The sequence below is a fragment of the Pogona vitticeps genome, chromosome 2 (genome assembly GCF_051106095.1).
Source record: "Pogona vitticeps strain Pit_001003342236 chromosome 2, PviZW2.1, whole genome shotgun sequence".
Taxonomy (NCBI): Eukaryota; Metazoa; Chordata; class Lepidosauria; order Squamata; family Agamidae; genus Pogona; species Pogona vitticeps.
This window is the reverse complement of record NC_135784.1, coordinates 106,724,984-106,745,252: the sequence shown is the minus strand read 5'-3', so window position 1 is coordinate 106,745,252 and position 20,269 is coordinate 106,724,984. Positions and strand designations below refer to the sequence as shown.

Genomic DNA, 20,269 nt, shown 5'->3' with positions numbered 1-20,269 from the left:
GAGAAACCCCATCTGCTGCCCTACTCCAGATGGCTCTCTTTGGCCAGAGATGGGAATGTACAACAATTGCTGGCTAAGAACACCCATGCTCCCCTTCTGTGATGTTATCGTTTTACCAATTTTAATTCTGCTAAATAGAATACTGCAAACAAGCAAACCTGTTTTTAAAACCTCAGGTTATAAACAAATTCAGACTGAGCATTTGTTCAACTTTCTTTTTCCCCATGTATTCCAGGGCCCACACAACACAGGGCTGAAGTAAGTGTCAACAGAGGCCAAGTGGGACAAAAAACAAACCCACAGCCTTTGCATTCTGGGTTTTTTACACCACCACTGGAGGAGAAAGTAGTGCTATACTCAGATTTGGTGCCAAACAGGAACTACTCATGTAGAGCCTAGTAATCCATTGTTCCATGCCAATCTGTGCACTTTCTGACTGTGTCATTTGATTGCACTTCTTATGGGCATTTTTCTGCTGTTGGCCACTCTCTGTTCCTCCACAGATAAGTAAAACAAGGAGGGAGGGAAGGAAGGAGAAAGTGAAGTAGGAGGGAATAAGGCAGAGAAGATTGGCAAAGGGAGAGGACAATCTGTTCTGAGATGTTAGGGAGCAATCCCCGATATATGTGGACATGGGGTATTGGGACATCCCAGAATATCACAGTATGTCTGTCCTTTGTCCATCTAATGAGCCTATTCAGACCAGAGGGAAGTGAAACCAATGTGGAGGATATATCAGGGATCTCCTACCTACCAACTTTTATCAGACTGAAGAAGCAACTTGGATAAAGAGTAAAACATTTCAACCTAATAAGAAAGAAGTCCAGTTGCCATGACTCCACTTCCAGATAACCTCACCTGGATTAATCTTCACAGATGTCTGCAGTTCTTCTGATGTAACTTCCATGATTAAAAAGCAACACTGAAGTGTCTCAATGAGTATGGCATCACAAAATCCTATCCCCAGAAAAATTCCAAGCATATCTAATTAATAATGTATTCTCAAGTCAATTTCAACTTACAGCTACCCTTGCTAGGATTTTCTAAGTATAAAGTACTCAGAAGTTATTTATCAATTCCTCCTTCTCTAGGTATCTTCCTCCTTCTCCAGTATCAATGCAGCTTGCCCAAGGCCATATTGTCTCCTTGGAGGCCCATGCAGGGAATCAAACGCCAACCCACTAAGCTATCCAGCTAGCACAATTAGAAAGATGATATTTCATTTTACCTGCCAATAAAATAGATTTGTTCTGGGAATAAAGTAAGTGCTCTACTTCCTGCCATGTTTATTGTTACCATTATATTGGGAATGTATATCAGGAACAATATCAGAAACATTTTAATCATATTCCTGAAACAGCACGGAAGAAGACATGGCAATTTTTGTTAATTAGGACACTGCGTCATGTAATGCTTAGAAGAATTTTGTTTGATTGCCCTTTTAACAAACATAAACACGTGAACAGGAACACAGTTCTCTTCTGGTATTTACATTTTTGATAATTCTGTGACCATTCTCCGGACAAAAAAAAGTTACCAAGAATCGATATAGCAGGAGGGAAGAGCTTGTGAATCTTTTTTTTTTTCAAATTAAAACTCCTAGAACTCCCCAGATAGAAAAATGCTGAGAGTTGTTATCTAAAAGATGATTGTTTCCAGGTTCTAGAAAAGAGTGAACACAAAACTGTTCTTAATAGTGAAAAAATATACTGAACTGCATTATATGAAGGAAAACTGCTTGTAAAATAATGTGTCAATGAGGTAAGTATATTCAGTGTTTACATACAAATACACACAAATATATGTACACATTTCTGGGCTAGGTCCCCCTCCCCTTCCATTGTAAACCGATGTGGAAAGAAGAAATGTCAATTGGGAAAAATGTGAAACTGAGAGAAACTGATATTCTTACATTCCTTACAACAAGGAGACAAGAAGCCATCTAAAAATCCTGCCCCACCAATTGTCAGTCTTTGAATCAGTGTATTCCAGTTGGATGCCAAGTGTGATATATGCAGCTAACTCATGAGTAAAGTCATTTTGCTGGTAAGTAAAACAGCAATGAAAACAACAGGCACATTTTCTTGACACTTGCATGGTTCTGAACTCCTGAACCATGGCCCCCATCCCAATAGTCAGCTTTCTGCTTCACTGGATACAACTCCACAATGTACCATTAAAGAAAGGGAGGGTGCTTTGGATGAAGTGAGAAAGCTAAAGATTCTTGACATGCTACAATAGTGCCGGGCATGCCAATGCCCGACATGCAAGAGAAATACATTTGGGGTCACACAGTTGCTTGAGGATAAGACAAATGGTTGGAAGAGCATCTACTGAACAAGAATGCGTACATCTCAGATGTCAGTCTTTGCTATTTTATTCCCGCGGGCAGGAATAAAACATTTTAAACATTTTCTCACCAGTGGCAAGATTATGAGCATTTTCGTGCATTTTTCACACTTCAGCACATTCTTGCAAAATGTAGACAGAAGTAAGTTCTGGGCCAAAAAAAATAAAATTTGTATTTTATGCTAGAAAATATTGTACTTTGTGTTAAAAATTTCTGTTTTGCACAAATACAAGGTACTTAATGCAAAATATGACTTTTTCTGCAAACATACTTTTTTACTGTATAAATGTGGGGGGAGGGGAGTGCTTATCTTCTTTGCTTTCATATAGGTGCAAAAATCTCATGGTAGTTGTCCATTGTTTCCAGGTATTGAGACACCCTTTTTTGTTGTGAACAAGAAAACCAGGGAGAATTTGTTACATCTTTAATGTACATTAAACTGACTGGGTAGCTTGATCATTTAGTTATCTGGCTGTGGGGCCAAAGGTTGGGAGTTTGATTTCCCACTGCAACTCTTACAAAGTAGAGCCAGCCTGTGTGGTTTTGACCAAGCTGCAGTCTCATGTGCAAAAGAAGAAAATAGTAAACCACTTCTGAGCATTCTCTACCTGGAAATCCCTGATAAGGGTCAGCATAAGTCAGAATTGACTTAATGGCACATTAGTAGTTGTAGTAGTATACATGATCCTACTTCTTTTATCCTGTCCTTCTTCCAAACAATTAATAATATCGCATCAGATTTTAACCTCACCGCAGCCTTATGAGGTCTCATCTTCTGAGAAAGTGATCTTTCTAAGGCTCTTCAATAGGGTTCTGAAGCTAGATCTCCCTAGTCAGAATCCAACCCTCTATCCTTTGCTCCACCACAATGGCTTTTTTTCTTAGGAAGCTACCTTCATCAGGCTCCCACAGATAAGCTCACACAATGCCCTTTATAGTTATGGTGCACACTCATCCTGAAAGGGACCCCCAAATATACAGCAGGAATGCATAACTGCTCGTGCTTCCTGTCTCTCACTATGTCCACAGTGCAATATACACATCACAATACAATGTAATTGCTGAAATCCAGCGATGTAACTTACACCATGCAGGACTGATTATGTCATCAGCCACAGTGTTGTTGTTTTTAATAAAACTATTTCTGAATCCCACTCTACTTCCAAAGGTCCCAATGCTCCCTCAAGAACCCTTTCATCACAGGAAGACATTGAAGGCCACAGGATGGGAAACGGTCATCAATTTCCAAAGATTGCCTTGGCAAGATGATTATACTGCAGGTGGCAACTTTCAGAAATTAAAGACCTCCTCCCACCCTTCCCACAGCACCCAACAGCTTCCCCACCACAAAAGAGAACTCAAGGGAGCCTTGGGACCGTTGTGGGGGATTGGAAATGATTCATTTCTGAAAAACCATAATGGCAGATGACATCATCCATCTTATGTGGAGTAAATTATGCCCCTGGATTTTAGCTAGTGTAATATATGTTACAAGTGCACATGAATCTCATGGATTTTCTTCTTCAGCAGTTCACACATTTAGTACAACAATATTTTCGTATGGTTGTGGCAGATAACTAATGTATATGTACCATCACCATAAGAACACTACACATGTGCTAGACTGGATTCATGTTAGTTTTTTTTCTCTCTCCTCTTTTTAATTTTTATTTTTGCAATGCAAACCTGAGATGTGTTGCATCTGGAGGACTCGTTCCAGTAAGTTTCTAAAATGGACCATGGTTTCTCAATAAAGAAAGTAAACAAAGAGATCAATTCCATTACAGAAAAAATTCAGCATATACTTCCAGATGATCCTGCAGCCAATGCAGCAAAAGAATGAGAATGCAAATTATTCAACCTAAACAGTCTGCCTAGCCTTAAGGAACATTATTTTCTGCTACACAATACAGCTATCAATTACAATTTGACCAAGGAAGGTTTCATGCCAGCTTTAAAGAACATCTGCCCTCTGAAAGGACAATGTTTTGGTTCCATTACTTCCCATCCTGTGAACAGTCCGTCTTTTACTATGGCACTGCATAAATTCAAAAGCATTTGAACTTCCCCCTTCCTTCCTCCCACTCTTCCTCTTACTTACTCTGAGTACTTACAACCCAACCTCTCAAGAGGGATCATTAAATTTCAGAACAATCAGCAGTTTATTTTATGCATTGCATTGTATGGTGTTGTAACTTTTAAAATGTGCTTTGCCATTAAAACTTAGCATGACCTATTAAAAGGGGGGCAATTACAGATCATAAAATGCTTTTGTCATATTGGAATAATGACCTGCTCATGAGACAGCTTCACATTTAAAATGCCTAGTTCTGATCACATTAATGCAACACAGTGAAAACATTTCTAATGCTCTTCTAGAAAATAACATATACAGATGACACCATGTGCAAGTCCTAAATGTAGAGCAATAGGTCATTCCGGAGACAGATGACTACGTGTGAAAAGTTTCATTTAAATATTGAACTTGCTCTAAAGTCATGTTGCCTCAAGGAGAAGAGAAAAGGGCTCACACTACAATGATAGTTTGGTTTTTATATTTAATGCCTAGGGGAAATTACAAATGTTGAATCCCATAGATATCAATGAGGCCAGATCCATGCAACATGAATTTAAAATACAAAGAAATTTAAGATACAAAGGAATTCTCAATGCTACTTCTGCCAACAGAAGTCTCCACACTCAGTGTATACTAAATGAGGGCCCAAATCCTGTTACGTGGGTTTCACCTGTGCAATGATGATTTCACTGGCAAGGGGTAACTTTCAGTAACTAAAGAATTCCTCCTCCTGACCCAGCGCATTCATGCTTTGTATGCATTGAGACTGATTACACACAAACTGGACAAGCTGCAGGATAGAAGTAGGAAATCTTTGATTACCAAAGATCACCCCTGGTGAAGACTTCATCACCCTTTTGTAACTGTAATATATGGAAAAGGTTTTGGTCACTATAATGTTGTGGAAGATCTGTGTACCATGTAGGGTGTAGACTTATTGCAAGCTGTTCTAGAATGTGTGGAACCAAGGGAGTTACATTTGAAAACACTTTTTAATTATTGTTGTATAATTAGTTAATTGTTTTTATTTATTACTGTCTGTCTCATTTTTTTCTAACCTTATAATTCATAGTGTTTTCAGTGTGCCTTGTTTGAGTCACTGTGAGCCACCTTGTGTTCCCTCACTGGGATAAAGGGGCCTAGAAATGTAACAAACAAACAAATCCATGTATCCTTGTGTGTTCCTGTATCACTCTTAGCCTGAGAGGGCAAGCAGACCAAACGGTATCCCGAGGAAGCAGGATCCTTTTCTTCCTATGCTACATTGCATGTTTGCAGTACAGTACTGAATGCAAGGTTAGCATCCCCATACGGGATGCAAAAATGGTTTTGAAACAGTCACACAAGAGGCTAAATAAAGTCTGGGCAGTGGCAGTCAGGGAAGCAATTAACTCAACTGTCTAGATTGGTGACATTACAGCCGAGCACTAAATGGGCTGGGTAAGTAACTGGGTGACACATTGGGGGGGGGGGAATTTATCCTATTATTGGTGCATCCCTCTTGAGTTGACGAGAGTCATAAAAGTTGCCCTCAGACTTACTTGAACTAAATGCTCTGTCTTCAGGTCCCTGGAAATAAGAAACGCTGAATGGATTGAAGCCTGTGTTTTATCTCTTGCATTCTCTTTGCCCTTAGCCACACTGCATTGTTTTATTATTATGCTAATACATCATACCGTGGGTACATACCTACTTTCCAGGCCACTGCATGCATCTGATGAAGTAGCCTTGAGCTTACGAAAGCACATGCCACAATAAATTTAAGGTGCCACAGGGCTCTTGTGTCATTTCTCTCAAAGATCATGACGCGGTGCTGACATTGCAGTGCTGGTGTTACAACAAACCAAGTCCACCTCAGCAAGCATTTAGAGTTGGCGGCTCACAAGTTTTCTGCCTTCAGAATTTCGGTTATGCTGCATGAATACGAATATGAATATATTTACTCATTAAGGACTCTCTCAGCTTTGTTCAAACAGAACCAGTGACATGTTGTGGTTGGTTAAATTAATGTTAGGTAAAGTATGCCTTCTGAATACCCTTGGGATTTATTTTGCCTTTGTTATTAAAGGTCACAAATCTGAATTCTAAGTAGGCACCAATTATTGCACACATTGCCTCAAATACCAGCGCCTACCCAATAGCACACATTCATCTAACCACATATAATTTGAGGATTACTCCGTAACTATATCTTAATCTGCATAACAGACTTTAACAGCAGAATGAATAGACCAAACAGTGCTTTGTTGGAATGGCAAGGTGAAGAGTAGGGCCACAACCTACAGGCCTAGTATAATGAGTGAAAGGAGCCCATGACTTTAAGCCTCAAAAAGCCTGTCAATTAGTTTTCAGCCTAAAGCCATTTTGCCATAGACATCTCAAAGATTCCTTTGAACATTACAGCTACCCAAGATATGTTATGTTTGTGGTTAGGAAGGCAAGGCAAGCCTCAAGGAAATATGCATAATATTCTCAGCCTTTAAAAAAAAATAGGAAGAAACTTTCCTACTTGTTCAGACTTTGGAATATATCTCGAAGAATATCAGAAACATTATAAAAATGTGTACTCAACATATGCTGCGAGGGGAAGGCATTAGCTCTATCCTCTTCAGGCACCTTTCTCTACATGAAAATGGGCTATCTAAAGAGGGGGAGCCAGTACTATCTATGTATGATCTCCGCATGAGCCACAACCCTGATTTTGGGGGGATGTTGGCTTGTACGCAGCTCCAAAGCAAGCTCTCCCTCTTCTTTTGTGTCGCTTTTGTGTGATAAAAATGATTAAGAGGATGGGTCTAGTACAGTCTTCTCACCATATGTAAAGTACTCACACTTTCATTATGACCATGCCCCCTTTATTAGCAGCTCTACCACAAATTATGCAGTCGAGTTTATCACATTTGGGGAAATTGCAGGAGGCAGCTCATAGGAATGGGTCTTTGGCCTACCTAACATCATAGAAAGCTCCTTGGTAGATCAAACCAATTCTGTCTCATATTTTATGCATCCTGTTTCCCACATGCACCAACAACAGGCTTTTGGGAGCCCCACAAGCTGGACATGACGTTCTGAGTCCTCTCCCACTCTTGTTCTGCAGTTGTTCCCAGAAGATGCATGCTGCCTCTGGTACTGCAAGTAGTATATTTCTAGCCATCACCATTTATAAATTTACCCAGTGTGTGTCTCTCTCACCCTTTGTTCAAGCCATCACCATACCTTCAGGAAGTGAATTCCATCTTCTGGTACTCCCCCTTTGTCATTTGCTTGATCCTTTGTTAGTAGCCTTGCCAAGTTCCTTGACTTCTGCCATTTTTGGTCCCAATAATTTGCACCTGCTTGTATTGTTTCACTTCCTCCTTTTATAAATAGCGAGAATATGCAGAGTAGCTGAATGTAAGGATGTACACATTCATTTCTGGGACCCAAATGAAGCCAACTGCTTAGCCTACCTCATTTTTTGTTTTCACCTCGGTACTCTGAAAAGTGCTGGAAAGCTGTGTCCAGCTACTATTTTTGCCTCCCACAATGTTCTCAGCATAATGTCATTCCAGGACATTGTGGGAAACTAAAATCAGAACCGCATAAACTTAGCGCATTACTCCTTATGATGCCACAGCCAAGGAAATACACCAGGGATTACTGACAGAGGGGCTCCAACCAGAAAGCATTCAAGGGTCCTCTTGAATTGGGTACTGGTCTTGTTCTCTCCGACAATTGATCCTCAGCCTCACAATGGGAGGAATCTTGTTTGTGCAGGTCTAATGTAAAATTATGCCCATGTAAATGCTATGACCAGCAGCAGGGAATACTCATTGCAACCATTGTACAGTGTACCATCTGAAGTGCTTTAATGATGATGATGATGATCTTAAAATTCCAGAGCTGGGAGGGATACTGTGGGTCATTGCGTCCATCCCCTGTCAAGGAGAATAGTGGGGAATCAAACTCCCAGTTTGACAGCACTTCTGCCTCGGCACTATTGTAGCCACCGCAAGCATAACATTGAGTTATACTCACATAGCTAAGCAAGAGGATTTCGCCCAATGATCAGTTTTTAAAAATGAGAACACATGCAGCCCAGGACTGACCACTTGAAGTACCTGCTGGAAACTGCCTAGTAGGATGTGGCAGTATTTGAAAATATCTTGTTCTGCCGAACTTCCCAACATGTCAACGTTCCTCACTGAGATCTCCTACTGGGCCACTAAGACTTCACAACTTATTGCTAAAAGGAGGCTCCAGTTTCATTTTTTCCAATTGTTTTCCCTTCTTCTTCTTCTTCTTTTTCTTCTTCTTTTTTTTTTGTACAAGAAATTCGAAAGTTCCGTAAAGCTCAGTGTTCTTTCCAACCTGTCTTCTGCAGGAAATATGCTATTTTGTGCAGGAATTGTACAAATTACGTGTGTGCTGGTGCTTTCGCCACAAAAATCCCTTCAGATCTCACATTAGATTTATTGGGAGGGGATGGCTTGCCCAGAGAAATTTTGCTGTAAGGATTTTGTTTTGTTTTGTGTTTTGCATTAATAGCAAGAAGCTGCAAGAGTCAGATCCCCATTTATTTATTTATTTTTACTTATTTATTTGATTTATAGCCCACCTATCTGGTCTACTCGACCACTCTAGGCGGCTTCCAGTATAGGATAAAATAATAAAACTAGTGCCTAGTCCTCCCAAAAGAGTATTTTGTCTTGACCCTCCAAGACAAGATACAGTGCAATGTGACAGTCATATAATCCAGAGAACAGAGGGCTGAGCAAACAATAGGAGACTTATGCGCACAGAAGAAAATAGTATTAGGAATAAATGATCTCAGTTCCTGTCCACACACCCAGACAAGCTTTGGGTGACAGAGAAGAGGCCTGGGAGGTCACTACTGCACCAGAAGAGAGCAGGAGCCTATATTCCATTTTAAATGGCAACTCATCCTCTGCGCAGTCTTTTGTTTCAGCAGACCCCGCACAAAGACCATGTAATCCCAGGATCTGTTAAATAATGGACCCAACATACGCACAGGCACAGGCTGCCTCCATACTGTATTCCCTGTTGTGCTGGCCTAGTTTAAAGCTGGAGCACAGCCCCGCTGCACTGAGCATACACGTTGCATTGCCATCCGCTGCTTCTGCTCAGCATCTCCTCTCCCTGCATGCCCAGCAAAGCAGAAGTAATTTTGCTGTGCTGCCTTTAGCAGCTCCTGCAAACGCAAGTGAACACGAATGTCCCACTAGGGTTTCATATGTCTACGTCTTTTGCCCACAGAGACTGTCGATGCCGTGTGTATTGCCTGACTGAGTTACTGGATATTTTCATGCTCCTGAATGCAATTAATCTAGGGAGCATCTATTTTTCTCCTCTATTCTTTTCTGGGATCCATATGCATACTTTGAAATAGGTTGTTTGCTGCATGTAAGATTTTTGACTGAAACCCCACCACCACAAAAAGGCTCTTCAGCAGCAACATATACCAAGTTCTCTCACTATCTTTTAAACACACTGAGATTTAACTGTATTTAAATGGATCAGCACAGAACATCTTTGCATGTAGCTAACTAGTTGCTTTAGAAGGCCTCCCACTGTTTCGGCCCATTAACCCAGGCACAACAGCTTGATAAATTAATGCTTATATAGGCACAGTTGGCAGCTCTAATTAAATAATTATGGTGATGCAGCTGCAAAGAAGCTGGAATGTCCCACTGGAAAACCAGCTGTCATCTGTATTGGTCCTCAGAGTTTTTGAGAAAACTGAATTTCGGAAATTTGATGTGAAGGGGTTGTGACCACTTTATATACACACTTAATATGGACTGGCAGTATTCTTACATTAGTTTGTCTACGGGGAGATTTACGTACCTATATAATTGCTGCATCCCAGGAAAGCCATACATTGTTACATGGCACACTATTATGTCACTATGATTTGCATATGGCAAATTTGAGTTGGGTGTTTTGGTCACACTGTTCTAAGGTGACGGAAACAATGAAAGCTCTCCAACCAATTTTCTTAAGACAATGTACTTTCTCCTAGAACAAGGTAGTTCTTCTCAATCCTTACTGAATTTCACAACTGACGTTATAATGATTTCACAGTCATATAACATGATGCATTTCATTGCACTAGAATTCGCAACTAATCTGAACTGAGATGTTAGGCATGGATTTAAGATTCACATAATCACTGAGCCTTACTCAGGGGACAGAAATGCAAGATATCAATTCCACTTCAAATTTTCAGGATGATTCTTGGATGCTAAAAGAATGAATCAGGTCTTGTGGCAATTTCCTAAACCACTATGAGGGGTTCCAGGGCAAACTGTTTTAGTCTCAGCAAACGAATCCTCCACTTTCTGTTTCTTGTCACAGATAAAGGTAGTTGCATTTTTGTTTTGGAATGCCTCTCTATCAGAAGGGTTGATAAATCTGTGTTGTTTTTTTAATTTGCCTGACCACAATTAGTTGTGTCCAGAGTTGCCCCTTGTGCTGTACTCACTGTCCTGTCCTGACCACAGAATGTCACGGAGGCCCAACACTGTTTTAGTCAGTCTGGTGGCAGGTGAAACCAGGAAGGAGGTTCAGGGGCCTGGAGGAGGCCCAAGCAGGCACGTTGCTCTAGCAACCACTCTATACATCTATACAAGGCAGTGGCATGAAGAAGGAGGCACTTGTTGTTGCTGTTTAGTCATTTAGTCGTGTCCGATTCTTCGTGACCCCATGGACCAGAGCACGCTAGGCTCTCCTGTCTTCCACTGCCTCCCGGAGTTGGGTCAAATTCATGTTGGTCGCTTCGATGACACTGTCCAACCATCTCATCCTCTGTCGTCCCCTTCTTATTATTTATTTATTTATTTAATTTATATCCCGCCTATCTGAATCACATAGGACCACTCTAGGCGGCTCTCCTCTTGCCTTCACACTTTCCCAACATCAAGGTCTTTTCCATGGAGTCTTTTCTTCTCATGAGATGGCCAAAGTATTGCAGCCTCAGCTTCAGGATCTGTCCTTCCAGTGAACACTCAGGGTTAATTTCCTTCAGAATAGATAAGTTTGTTCTCCTTGCAGTCCAGGGGACTCTCAAGAGCCTCCTCCACCACCACAATTCAAAAGCATCAATTCTTCGGCGGTCAGCTTCCTTTATAGTCCAACTCTCACTTCCGTACATCACTACAGGAAAAACCATAGCTTTTACTATTCGGACTTTTGTCGGCAAGGTGATGTCTCTGCTTTTTAAGATGCTGTCAAGGTTTGTCATTGCTTTCCTCCCAAGAAGCAGTTGTCTTTTAATTTTGTGGCTGCTGTCACCATCTGCAGTGATCATGGAGCCCAAGCTCCATGCTAATGGGGCACAGCTAAGATAGCCATGCTCTTGATGGATACATTGAACAAACCCATGTAAAGAGGAACTCTTATATGGGAGCAACTACTGAAACACAGAGATACACACAACTCTGATCTTGTCACATTAAGCCACAGAAAATGAGAAGGCCTTACTCCTTTCCACAAACACACCTGCTTCATAAGTACCGTACACAGAGCTACACCCCACAGTTCAACCAAAAGGCCCTTTGTAATCTCTGTTTAAATCTGTCCCTCCAAAGCTCCTTGGTATTCCTGAGGAGAGTGTCCTGAGGAGACCGTTCTGAACAGAACCAAAAGCAACCAAAGGGCCTGGGTTCAGCAGAGAACTCTCTAATCACCTTGGCTCCTTCTCTCTAGCTGGGCCTGTTTCTGAGGACTGGAGTCAAGACATCCATTGCTTTGTCAAGTCCTAGTTCTGGCACTTCAATCCATACAATCGAAAGAGGTGGTGGTCAACATGGATCCAGTGACTGGAGTGAAAAGCAGCTGTCACTCACATGCTGTATACTAAAGGTGAAAATGGTGCCTCTGCACATGACTTGCCCTAACATTGTACAGAGTAAAGCACAGACTGCAGGCTGCAAATGTTTAGGGTGAGATCCTGGACAAGGTGCTGAAGGACAGCACTATCCGGGCCCACTCTGCACTGCCCTCAACAAGTCTACTCTCTCAGGTGTGAAAAAGGACAGTATCCTCTCACCAGTGCTGGAGCAACATTCAGCTATCAGTGCAGTTAGCATCTGTATCTGTAATGGCAGGGGGTACCACTGTATTCTTTTCCCTCAGGGAGCAAAATGTCTTGGGCCAGCACAGCCTATCCCACACAATTTTACCAATATTCCAAACAGACATATTTCAAAAGGTCTCAGACATGGGCAATAAAGACAGGGACTCACTGTATATAGGGGTGTCTGCATGCTTCTGTGCACACTCCAATATTTGTCAGGTAAGGTAACACAAGTAATTTTTATGAGGTGTAAGAGTACTCCTCATGTGCGTTGAATAGAGTTACAAACCATTTCCATGAACCCTTGGAAGCTTCTATACCACATTAAGACATTTTTAAGTATGATGGCTACTTGCATGCCAAAAAAACAAGACATGCATTAGTTTAGAAAGGGACAAAAGCGATTTGCATAAAATGTGCATATACTGTTTTGCAGGTATAGATAAAAATTGAGCAACAATTACTATGCATTTAAACAGAAATGCAACATGTCTCACTGTTGTCAGAAAAACTGTGACTGGCCAACCTGCCTTCTGGATGCTAACTCTTTTGTGGGCAACTTCTGTGTCTTCCTCTCCATTCTTATACTAATTATCTTTAAGCTAGTCTTGGAGGGATTGCCTTTAAAAGATGGCACCTTCAAACAGAGGACTCTCCTCTGACAATCCAAGAGGGAACAGACTATCATTCTGCAAAGCAGATAGAACATATAGCTCCCTTATTTTGAAAGTTTCCTTCACATATTGTTGACTTCATTTCCACTTGGAAGATGCCACCCAATATTTGTTCAGTGTATCACATAAATCTAAACATCCGGTGACATAATTCTTAGAATTTCAAATTCTAACAAATAACAACAAAATAGTTTTATTCCATAAACCAAGAAACCTGGTATGCTATCAGCTTAAAATAGAATGCACTGTAAGAATATGGCACAGTACAAAATACATCCAGCAAGCACTATATACCCAATAGGAAAAACATGAACCATGCAAAGTGACTGGATGGAGTTAAAGGGTGATATAACACCAAAAAAAGGGCCCAAAGAGAAATGTAGGCAACATGGGAAGGGTGACATCCCAAAATATGGTTAAGTATATGGACCTTAATATTTTAATATTTTTTATCCGGCCAGGCGGGTGGGCAGGTGTGTGGGCACGAGGGAGGGCAGGCAGGTGTATGTACACACACATGTGTTTGGCCCTCAAAAATCTGGAACATATACGTTGTGGCCGTCACTCTCAAAAGTTTGGAGACCCATAGTTTGTAAGATACCCTCTTGTGCTCACTATCATTCACAAAGTGACACCAAGCAAGGGATAATCCCAGAAGCTGAATTATTTTTTCATCAGTTAACAACTTCTAGCCAAAACACAAAGTAATTGTTAGGGCTGTTTTTCAACAAATGTGAATAGTAGCAAGCAGAAAAGGGTATCCTGTAGACTATCTTGACTGCTGCCATTGAAGAATGGCAATATTCCACATTCATAAACCGGAGGCTATTTTGAAGAACTGAATTTCCTGGCTTTTATAAAACATAAGTTTATGTGTACATACACTACCACCAATTCCAACAAAAACTTCCCTCATGTAAAAATGCCCAATGCTACAGGATTTAAGAAGATGAGAGTGCATGATCTGCACTATGGTTGCTGGGACAAGAGACAATTTGGCTGTAGTCCCTCTGTGCCAAAATATTTTGAAATGCTAGTTTTGGAATTAATGAAGTGGTGAAGCAAAGATGCCAGTAAATGCAACATATACAATGGAGAAACATACACATCTGTTAACTTCTCAGGTAAACTAATATTTCCATGTCCACTCTGCAGAATGCAGGCTAGAAACCTATCTTCCAATTTAAATACAATTTCCTTGGAAACTTGAGGGGAGGGAGGTTATATCAGCCCAAAAGCTCTACAAATATGTTGTGTAATTTTTTTTTTCTGAAATATGTCCCTTCACCTTTTGAAATAAAATAGACAGCTGAAAGTTAGCAAAGATAGTCACTAGAAACCAAGTCAAGATCATCCATTCTAAGATGCAACAATGTCTCTACTTTGGAACTCTCTTGGTAGTAAGCCTGTTCCACACATGCTCAGTCTTATAACAAAGCTGTTGTTTTTCCCTTTTGAAAAGCCTTTTTCCTTGAGAAGCAGTATTTCAGGCTCTGCAGCCTGGATTCTTTTCAAATAAAAAAGCACATGGGACCAACCATTCTCTTTCAAGATAGGCAAGACTTTTTTCCCAATTTAAATTAGTTATTTTAAATCTGGGGATGTTTTGAAGCCACTTGTTTCTGAATGGAGGGGGGTAAATAGCTTTATTTTTAAAAAGCCATACCTCAAAAACCCTTTGTCCAAACTTCCCCATATTTCTCACAGAGAAAGTGCAGACTGCCTGCTATGTCTGTGTCATTGTTGGTGTAGATCCAAAGTCTAGTTTCAAAATTATAAACTTTTGTTTGGGCTGTGCCCTTTTTTTAGAATTGCCTTGTAGAATATTGATTTGCTCTGCTGCACAATACTATAACATGAATAAAGGCTACATCTTCAACCTGACCATGCCATAGAACACTGTACGACACATCCCTCTCAGCTTCAACACACCCAAAGAATATAAGAAGTCTGTGCCAGTCTAAGGCTCCTATTGGCTTTTTTGGAAATAGCAAGACCCATAAGGAAGAAGTTAAGGAGTTTGCTGGGCATATTTTCTATAGACATGCTGTAACGTCTAACTGTTCACAGTATTCACCTTTCCTCCCTTTCTCTCTGTCAAATCCAAGTATGAATATGCCTACAGTTTGCTTAGGTTAATGCACTGGTGAACATAAAAATGTGGATGATGCCCTCAGTGGCAAGGTGCTTCACCTTCTGTAAAACCTACATATCTGAGAGAAAGGAAAATCAGAGCCATTTATGAAATGCAGAGAGAAAAGCTGTTATGAGAACCATATATCGTATCTCCAGTTCAGTTGCACAAGTCATTAACTTGGATTTCTTCAGGGGAATTTAAACTTTCTTTGCTTTATTTTACTTTGCTTCTGTTTCTCTCTTTTCCTTTATACCTGCCATACTGTATGATCAGTCACTGTAACTTCCACAAAAGAAAAAAATGAATACAAATTCAATTTTTCAAAAAAAGCAGTAAGTTTAGGCTTAGTCCTGAAACTTACTTCTTCACTAAGTCCCCTTAATGTAAAGGTAAAAAACTAAAAGCTAATGCCTTGGTAAAGTACAGATGGCATTAACTACAAAATACTAATAATATCTGGGGAAGGGAGCGTTCTCATCAATATATGGTTTCAGTCCTAACCTCTGGGCAAAGAAGCAACCAGAATGCTACATCTTTCTGAATCTTTCATTTTACAAAACATACAAATGAATAATCAACAGCGCACGATAATCTATAGCTGTCTTACCTTGTTTCTTCCATGATTTTTTTTTTTTTTTTTTTTTTTTTTTTTTTTTTTGCGCAATAGACAGGTTGGTATGAATTACGGTATCTTAGCAAGAACTGTTAATCGATTCTGTGACATATTAACAGGTTCATTGATATGAAAACAGAGTTCCAATACATCAAAACTAAGCAACTTCGTAGACTGATCATTTAGCCAGGTCCTTAACGCCTTCAAATTACTACTAAGCGCAGTTAAAGCCATCTCTCAAATTTTGAAAAGTAGAGATGAAACCGAGATAAGCCTCTTATTTAAGTAGCAGATCAATAAGATAAGAGATTCCTACCTTGTATTCATCCACATGAAACACATTTAAACATGACAAAGGTAATCTGATTGTGACAGAGGGGAAAATACCTCTCCTCCCATTTGAAACAAATGTGAGATGAAATAATATAGCTCAGCACATCAAACACCAAGTATTTTCATAGTCTAATGGAAACAGAAACTGTCCTGGTGAGACCAGGAAAATTCCAAAACCTCTCACATTCTACCCAAACTCTGATGAAATTCCATACAGCAGGGTATGTACATAGTTTAGAAGAACATTTTTATCAGAGTAACTGCAGAAAGATATAGAAACTTAATTCTTAGGCATCCATTGCCTATTTTAAGACAAAGCTAATTTATAAAAAGGCTCCTGCTGGAAAGGAACCAAGGTGAGTAAGTTTCACTTACTTTCACTGCATGTAAGTATGTCAACTTTGTTGACAGATGGCTTGGTTGACTGTACGTAATTATTACCAAACAATTATTACCTTTGTAAATTGAATCACATTTGGAGATTTCCTGTAATTAAATCAGCAGTGTCTTTCTACAGCTCCAATTACACTGAGCAAGTAATCAAAAGACACACAAGATAATCAAACTAGCAATTAGCAAAGGTGAGAGAGCAGGATCTCCTTTTGTGTGTGTGTGTAAACATGCAACAGGAATGGAGAAGGAAGGAAAATTCTGGCAGTCTGTGCTGCCACCTAGCCAAGACGATGCCACTGAACTCACCAGCCATGTGGTTTTCTCATAATTGTGTTTTTAAAATACAGGTGATATAGACACAAGCACCTTTGCACCCTGTACTTCCAGAACAAAACTTTAGTAAACAGCAAAAACCATGAGCTCCTCAGTGCTAGAAAGACAAGGCAGCCACCCAAAGAAAAAGACCCCGAGGAAACCCTCAGCCCACAGAACCCAGCACCTCATCACACTGGAGGTCTCTTGTACTTACGATAAAAGACGTATTCTGTGTAGCTGGACCAAACTTTGTCCTCAGTGTACTGATTGACAAAAGAAGCTGTCACTGAAGAATTACAGGCTACCATGTGGAATCCACATTCCGACAACATATCAAAAGCCCTCTCCAGGTGCCTGAACTTCAGGTAGAACCTGGAAGTGTATCTGTCGGGAGCCCGGTCTGGGTCTCTGCTCTCATTCAAACTTTCTCCAAAAACTTCCTTGACTAGAGCAATCCGGCCACAAACCAAAATCCTTGGGACTCTCCTGAACTTGGCATCTGCTTGGGTCTCCCTACCCATGGTGCACGACCCTCTGTAGCCGATGGTAATGAAGCCCCACTTCCGGTCGGAAGGCATAAGAGACGATGCGGCACATATTCTAGTGTCACTGCTCTGGGAAACCTCCTCATAATCACTGTGGCAATAGTCATCGGGACTCTGCTTGATCTCATCGGGAGTCAAAAGTTTGACCAAGTCCGGTAGCTGAAAGTACTCGGCTTCCCTCTTGAGCCGTCCTCGTTCTGGAAAATGATCAGGCAGGACCACTTGCTTGTCCCTGAGATAGTCCAGAATGTAGCGAAACAGGAATCCATCCCTGTCAATGAAAATCCTTCCTTTGGAATCCTTTGCTAGGTCGTTGGCTGTCTCCCTTTTGGAGGTGAACATTTTCCAAAGCAGGGAATGAGGGATACCTATTAAAGTTGAGTGGCGAGTGAAGTAAACCTGGCCACCCACATTCAGTTCTATCACTTCTGGGAAAGAGTGTGCAGCTGTTGCCTGCTCTCTAGGAGGGAGGTAAGTCCTGCAATTTCCACTCAAGGCCATGGTACTTTTAAACAAACCGTTCACAAATTGTGGTATAACTCTCACTCACATCCAGATTTTTAATACGGTTCTTGTATCGGTTCCCCTCAAGATTTAAGGAGACTATAATTCATGTGGAGGCTGGAGAGAGAAATGGAAAATAAAGGGGAAGTGTAGGATTTGTTTTTGTAGTTGTCCAGAAATGATATTCACAAAAAAATTTGGCAAAATGGCTTGAACTGTTAATGATGGGCAATGAAGGCTGAGTTCACAGAATGCAATCAAAAGCTCAGATCCTCCACCAACGCCCCAAGCAGTGCAATATCAAGTCACATTTCCTATCATTCACAAGCCTGTTGAATAAGAAAGAACCATGAATCATTGTTCTGTATAGATTTAAAAATAAATAAACAGAAAAAGCAGTTGAGTCCTAAAGGGATGCTACTGATTAAGTAATATTTACCTTCCTAATTTTTCTTTGGATTTATTTTTTGGTCAGTAAAGGAGCTAACAAGACATCACAACATCATACAGTAGTGTGTTTTAATCTTGTGTAAACCACCCATGCTTGCACTAATAGGGCAATATAAAAATAAATAAATGCATACATAAATAAATAAATAAACGAATCACACTAATTCCAGCTGCAGTAGCATCTAATTTAGAGTACATGAAAAGAGAGAAGAAATCAAGCCTTACCTTAATTGCACTGATGCATACAGTTCCTGAGCAAGGAAGCAACATTTTCTAAGCAGCCCCCAAATGATCATGGAGGAAGATTTCAGTCTGAAGTGGGGAGGGGGAAAGCCTATCCAAGACAGGAAAGGAACTAAGAGCAGAAACTGAGACCATTTGGCAATATCCAGGAAAAACTTAAAAGAGGAGCAAAGTTAACTTGACTGAGGGCTTGAAGAAGAGAAATGGATTAGTGCAGCAAGGCTGAGAACAGAATAACATAAAAAAAATATCCAGCATAATTCCCACCAGGTCAGGATCCTTAAGGAGTGGATATCAATAAGAGGACTTTCCTTCAGATGACTTGCAGAAAGCCAAGAGGGTGAGCTGGACAGCAATGCATTTCAGCGGTAGCTCACAGTGGTACCCACGCTAGAAGGACATAAAGTCTCCAGGTTGAGAGAGTGCACGCTTGCAGCAGTTCGACAGGATGCCCAAGGAAGCTGCTTGCTCTTGCTTTCGCTACCCAGGCTGCTGCTCTGGTTGCTGAGCTGGGTGGTTCCACAGTTCCCAGTGCAGTTCAGATGCTGTTGTTTCAGCAGTGCAGGGAAGAAACCATCCAGGGAAATGACTATTACATCATCTTAAAGGAATATGGCTTTGAGAAAGCCGAGCAACCTGGAGGGGGTGGGACTCATTGCTTGTTCATTTCCCCCTTCTTCATTTTTTAACGAGTTGCAGGAAGGAAGCACGGCATGAGGCTCCCTCAGACAGCTATTCCCAGACCAACTGTGATTCTCCAGAAAAGCTTATGCTGCTTAATCCGCTAGATGAAAAGACCGGCTCCACATTTTGTCCCTTGCAGAGCTCTATATTTGAGCATGCATTCAAGTTCTCTGGTCCTGTGTCTCTTGTTCCTGTTGCACATTTTACTGCTTTGATAAATGGCATCTCTCTTTACTGCTGTGCAAATTGAACCTTGCTGGTTTGAGACGGTCCCCAAAAGACACGTAGGGCAATCTGAACTACATAAACATGTAAATTAAGCTTTAATTTCCCCATACACTTATAGAGAAAAATCTCAGCCTTTCCACACTGAATTAACTCATCACGATCTGTCATACAATTGGCAGGGGGTGTAAAATGGAAGAAACGGATGTTTTGCAGACATAGCCACTGCCTTGAAAAGTTAGAATAGAAGCAAACTGTGTCCCTGAAATAAAAAGTGATCATAAATTTCACTATGAGGCAACTATAATACAGTCCTGTACAGGTCTGTTCATAAGTCCTATCGACTTCAGTGAGGCTGACTGTGAATATAGGATTTGAGGTCTTAAACTTTTGTTTTCAAAAGCAGCAGTGACTGTATCTGCTTTACCAATGGAACCAATCTAACAATAGCTAAAATATGCAAACCAATGAGCCAACAAAACCATCTAGCATTTTACAGTGTGTATTTTTTGAGATCAGTAATACTGCTGTTACTGCTGGTGAAACTGCAAGGATTATATTAAGCTGCTAATTTATTTGCATAACAACACATGTGAATTTTCACAGTGCCTCTCTGCCCCCGCCCTTTGAGCAACCAAGATGGACTATG

The 20,269-nt window shown here is 40.7% G+C and overlaps 1 protein-coding gene across 1 annotated transcript in view; it reads right to left on the bottom strand.

The window, feature by feature from the left end:
• The window catches only part of KCTD16 (potassium channel tetramerization domain containing 16), a 203,480-nt gene extending 183,667 nt beyond the window's left edge, over positions 1–19,813 (bottom strand). The window contains exons 1-2 of the mRNA XM_020806403.3: positions 18,694–19,813; positions 17,184–18,347 (exon numbers count right to left, since the gene is read on the bottom strand). Coding sequence (XP_020662062.1) covers positions 17,184–18,015 — 832 coding nt within the window. The 5' untranslated portion in view covers positions 18,016–18,347; positions 18,694–19,813. The remainder of the gene's footprint in view (positions 1–17,183; positions 18,348–18,693) is intronic.
• Positions 19,814–20,269: the final 456 nt, after the last annotated feature.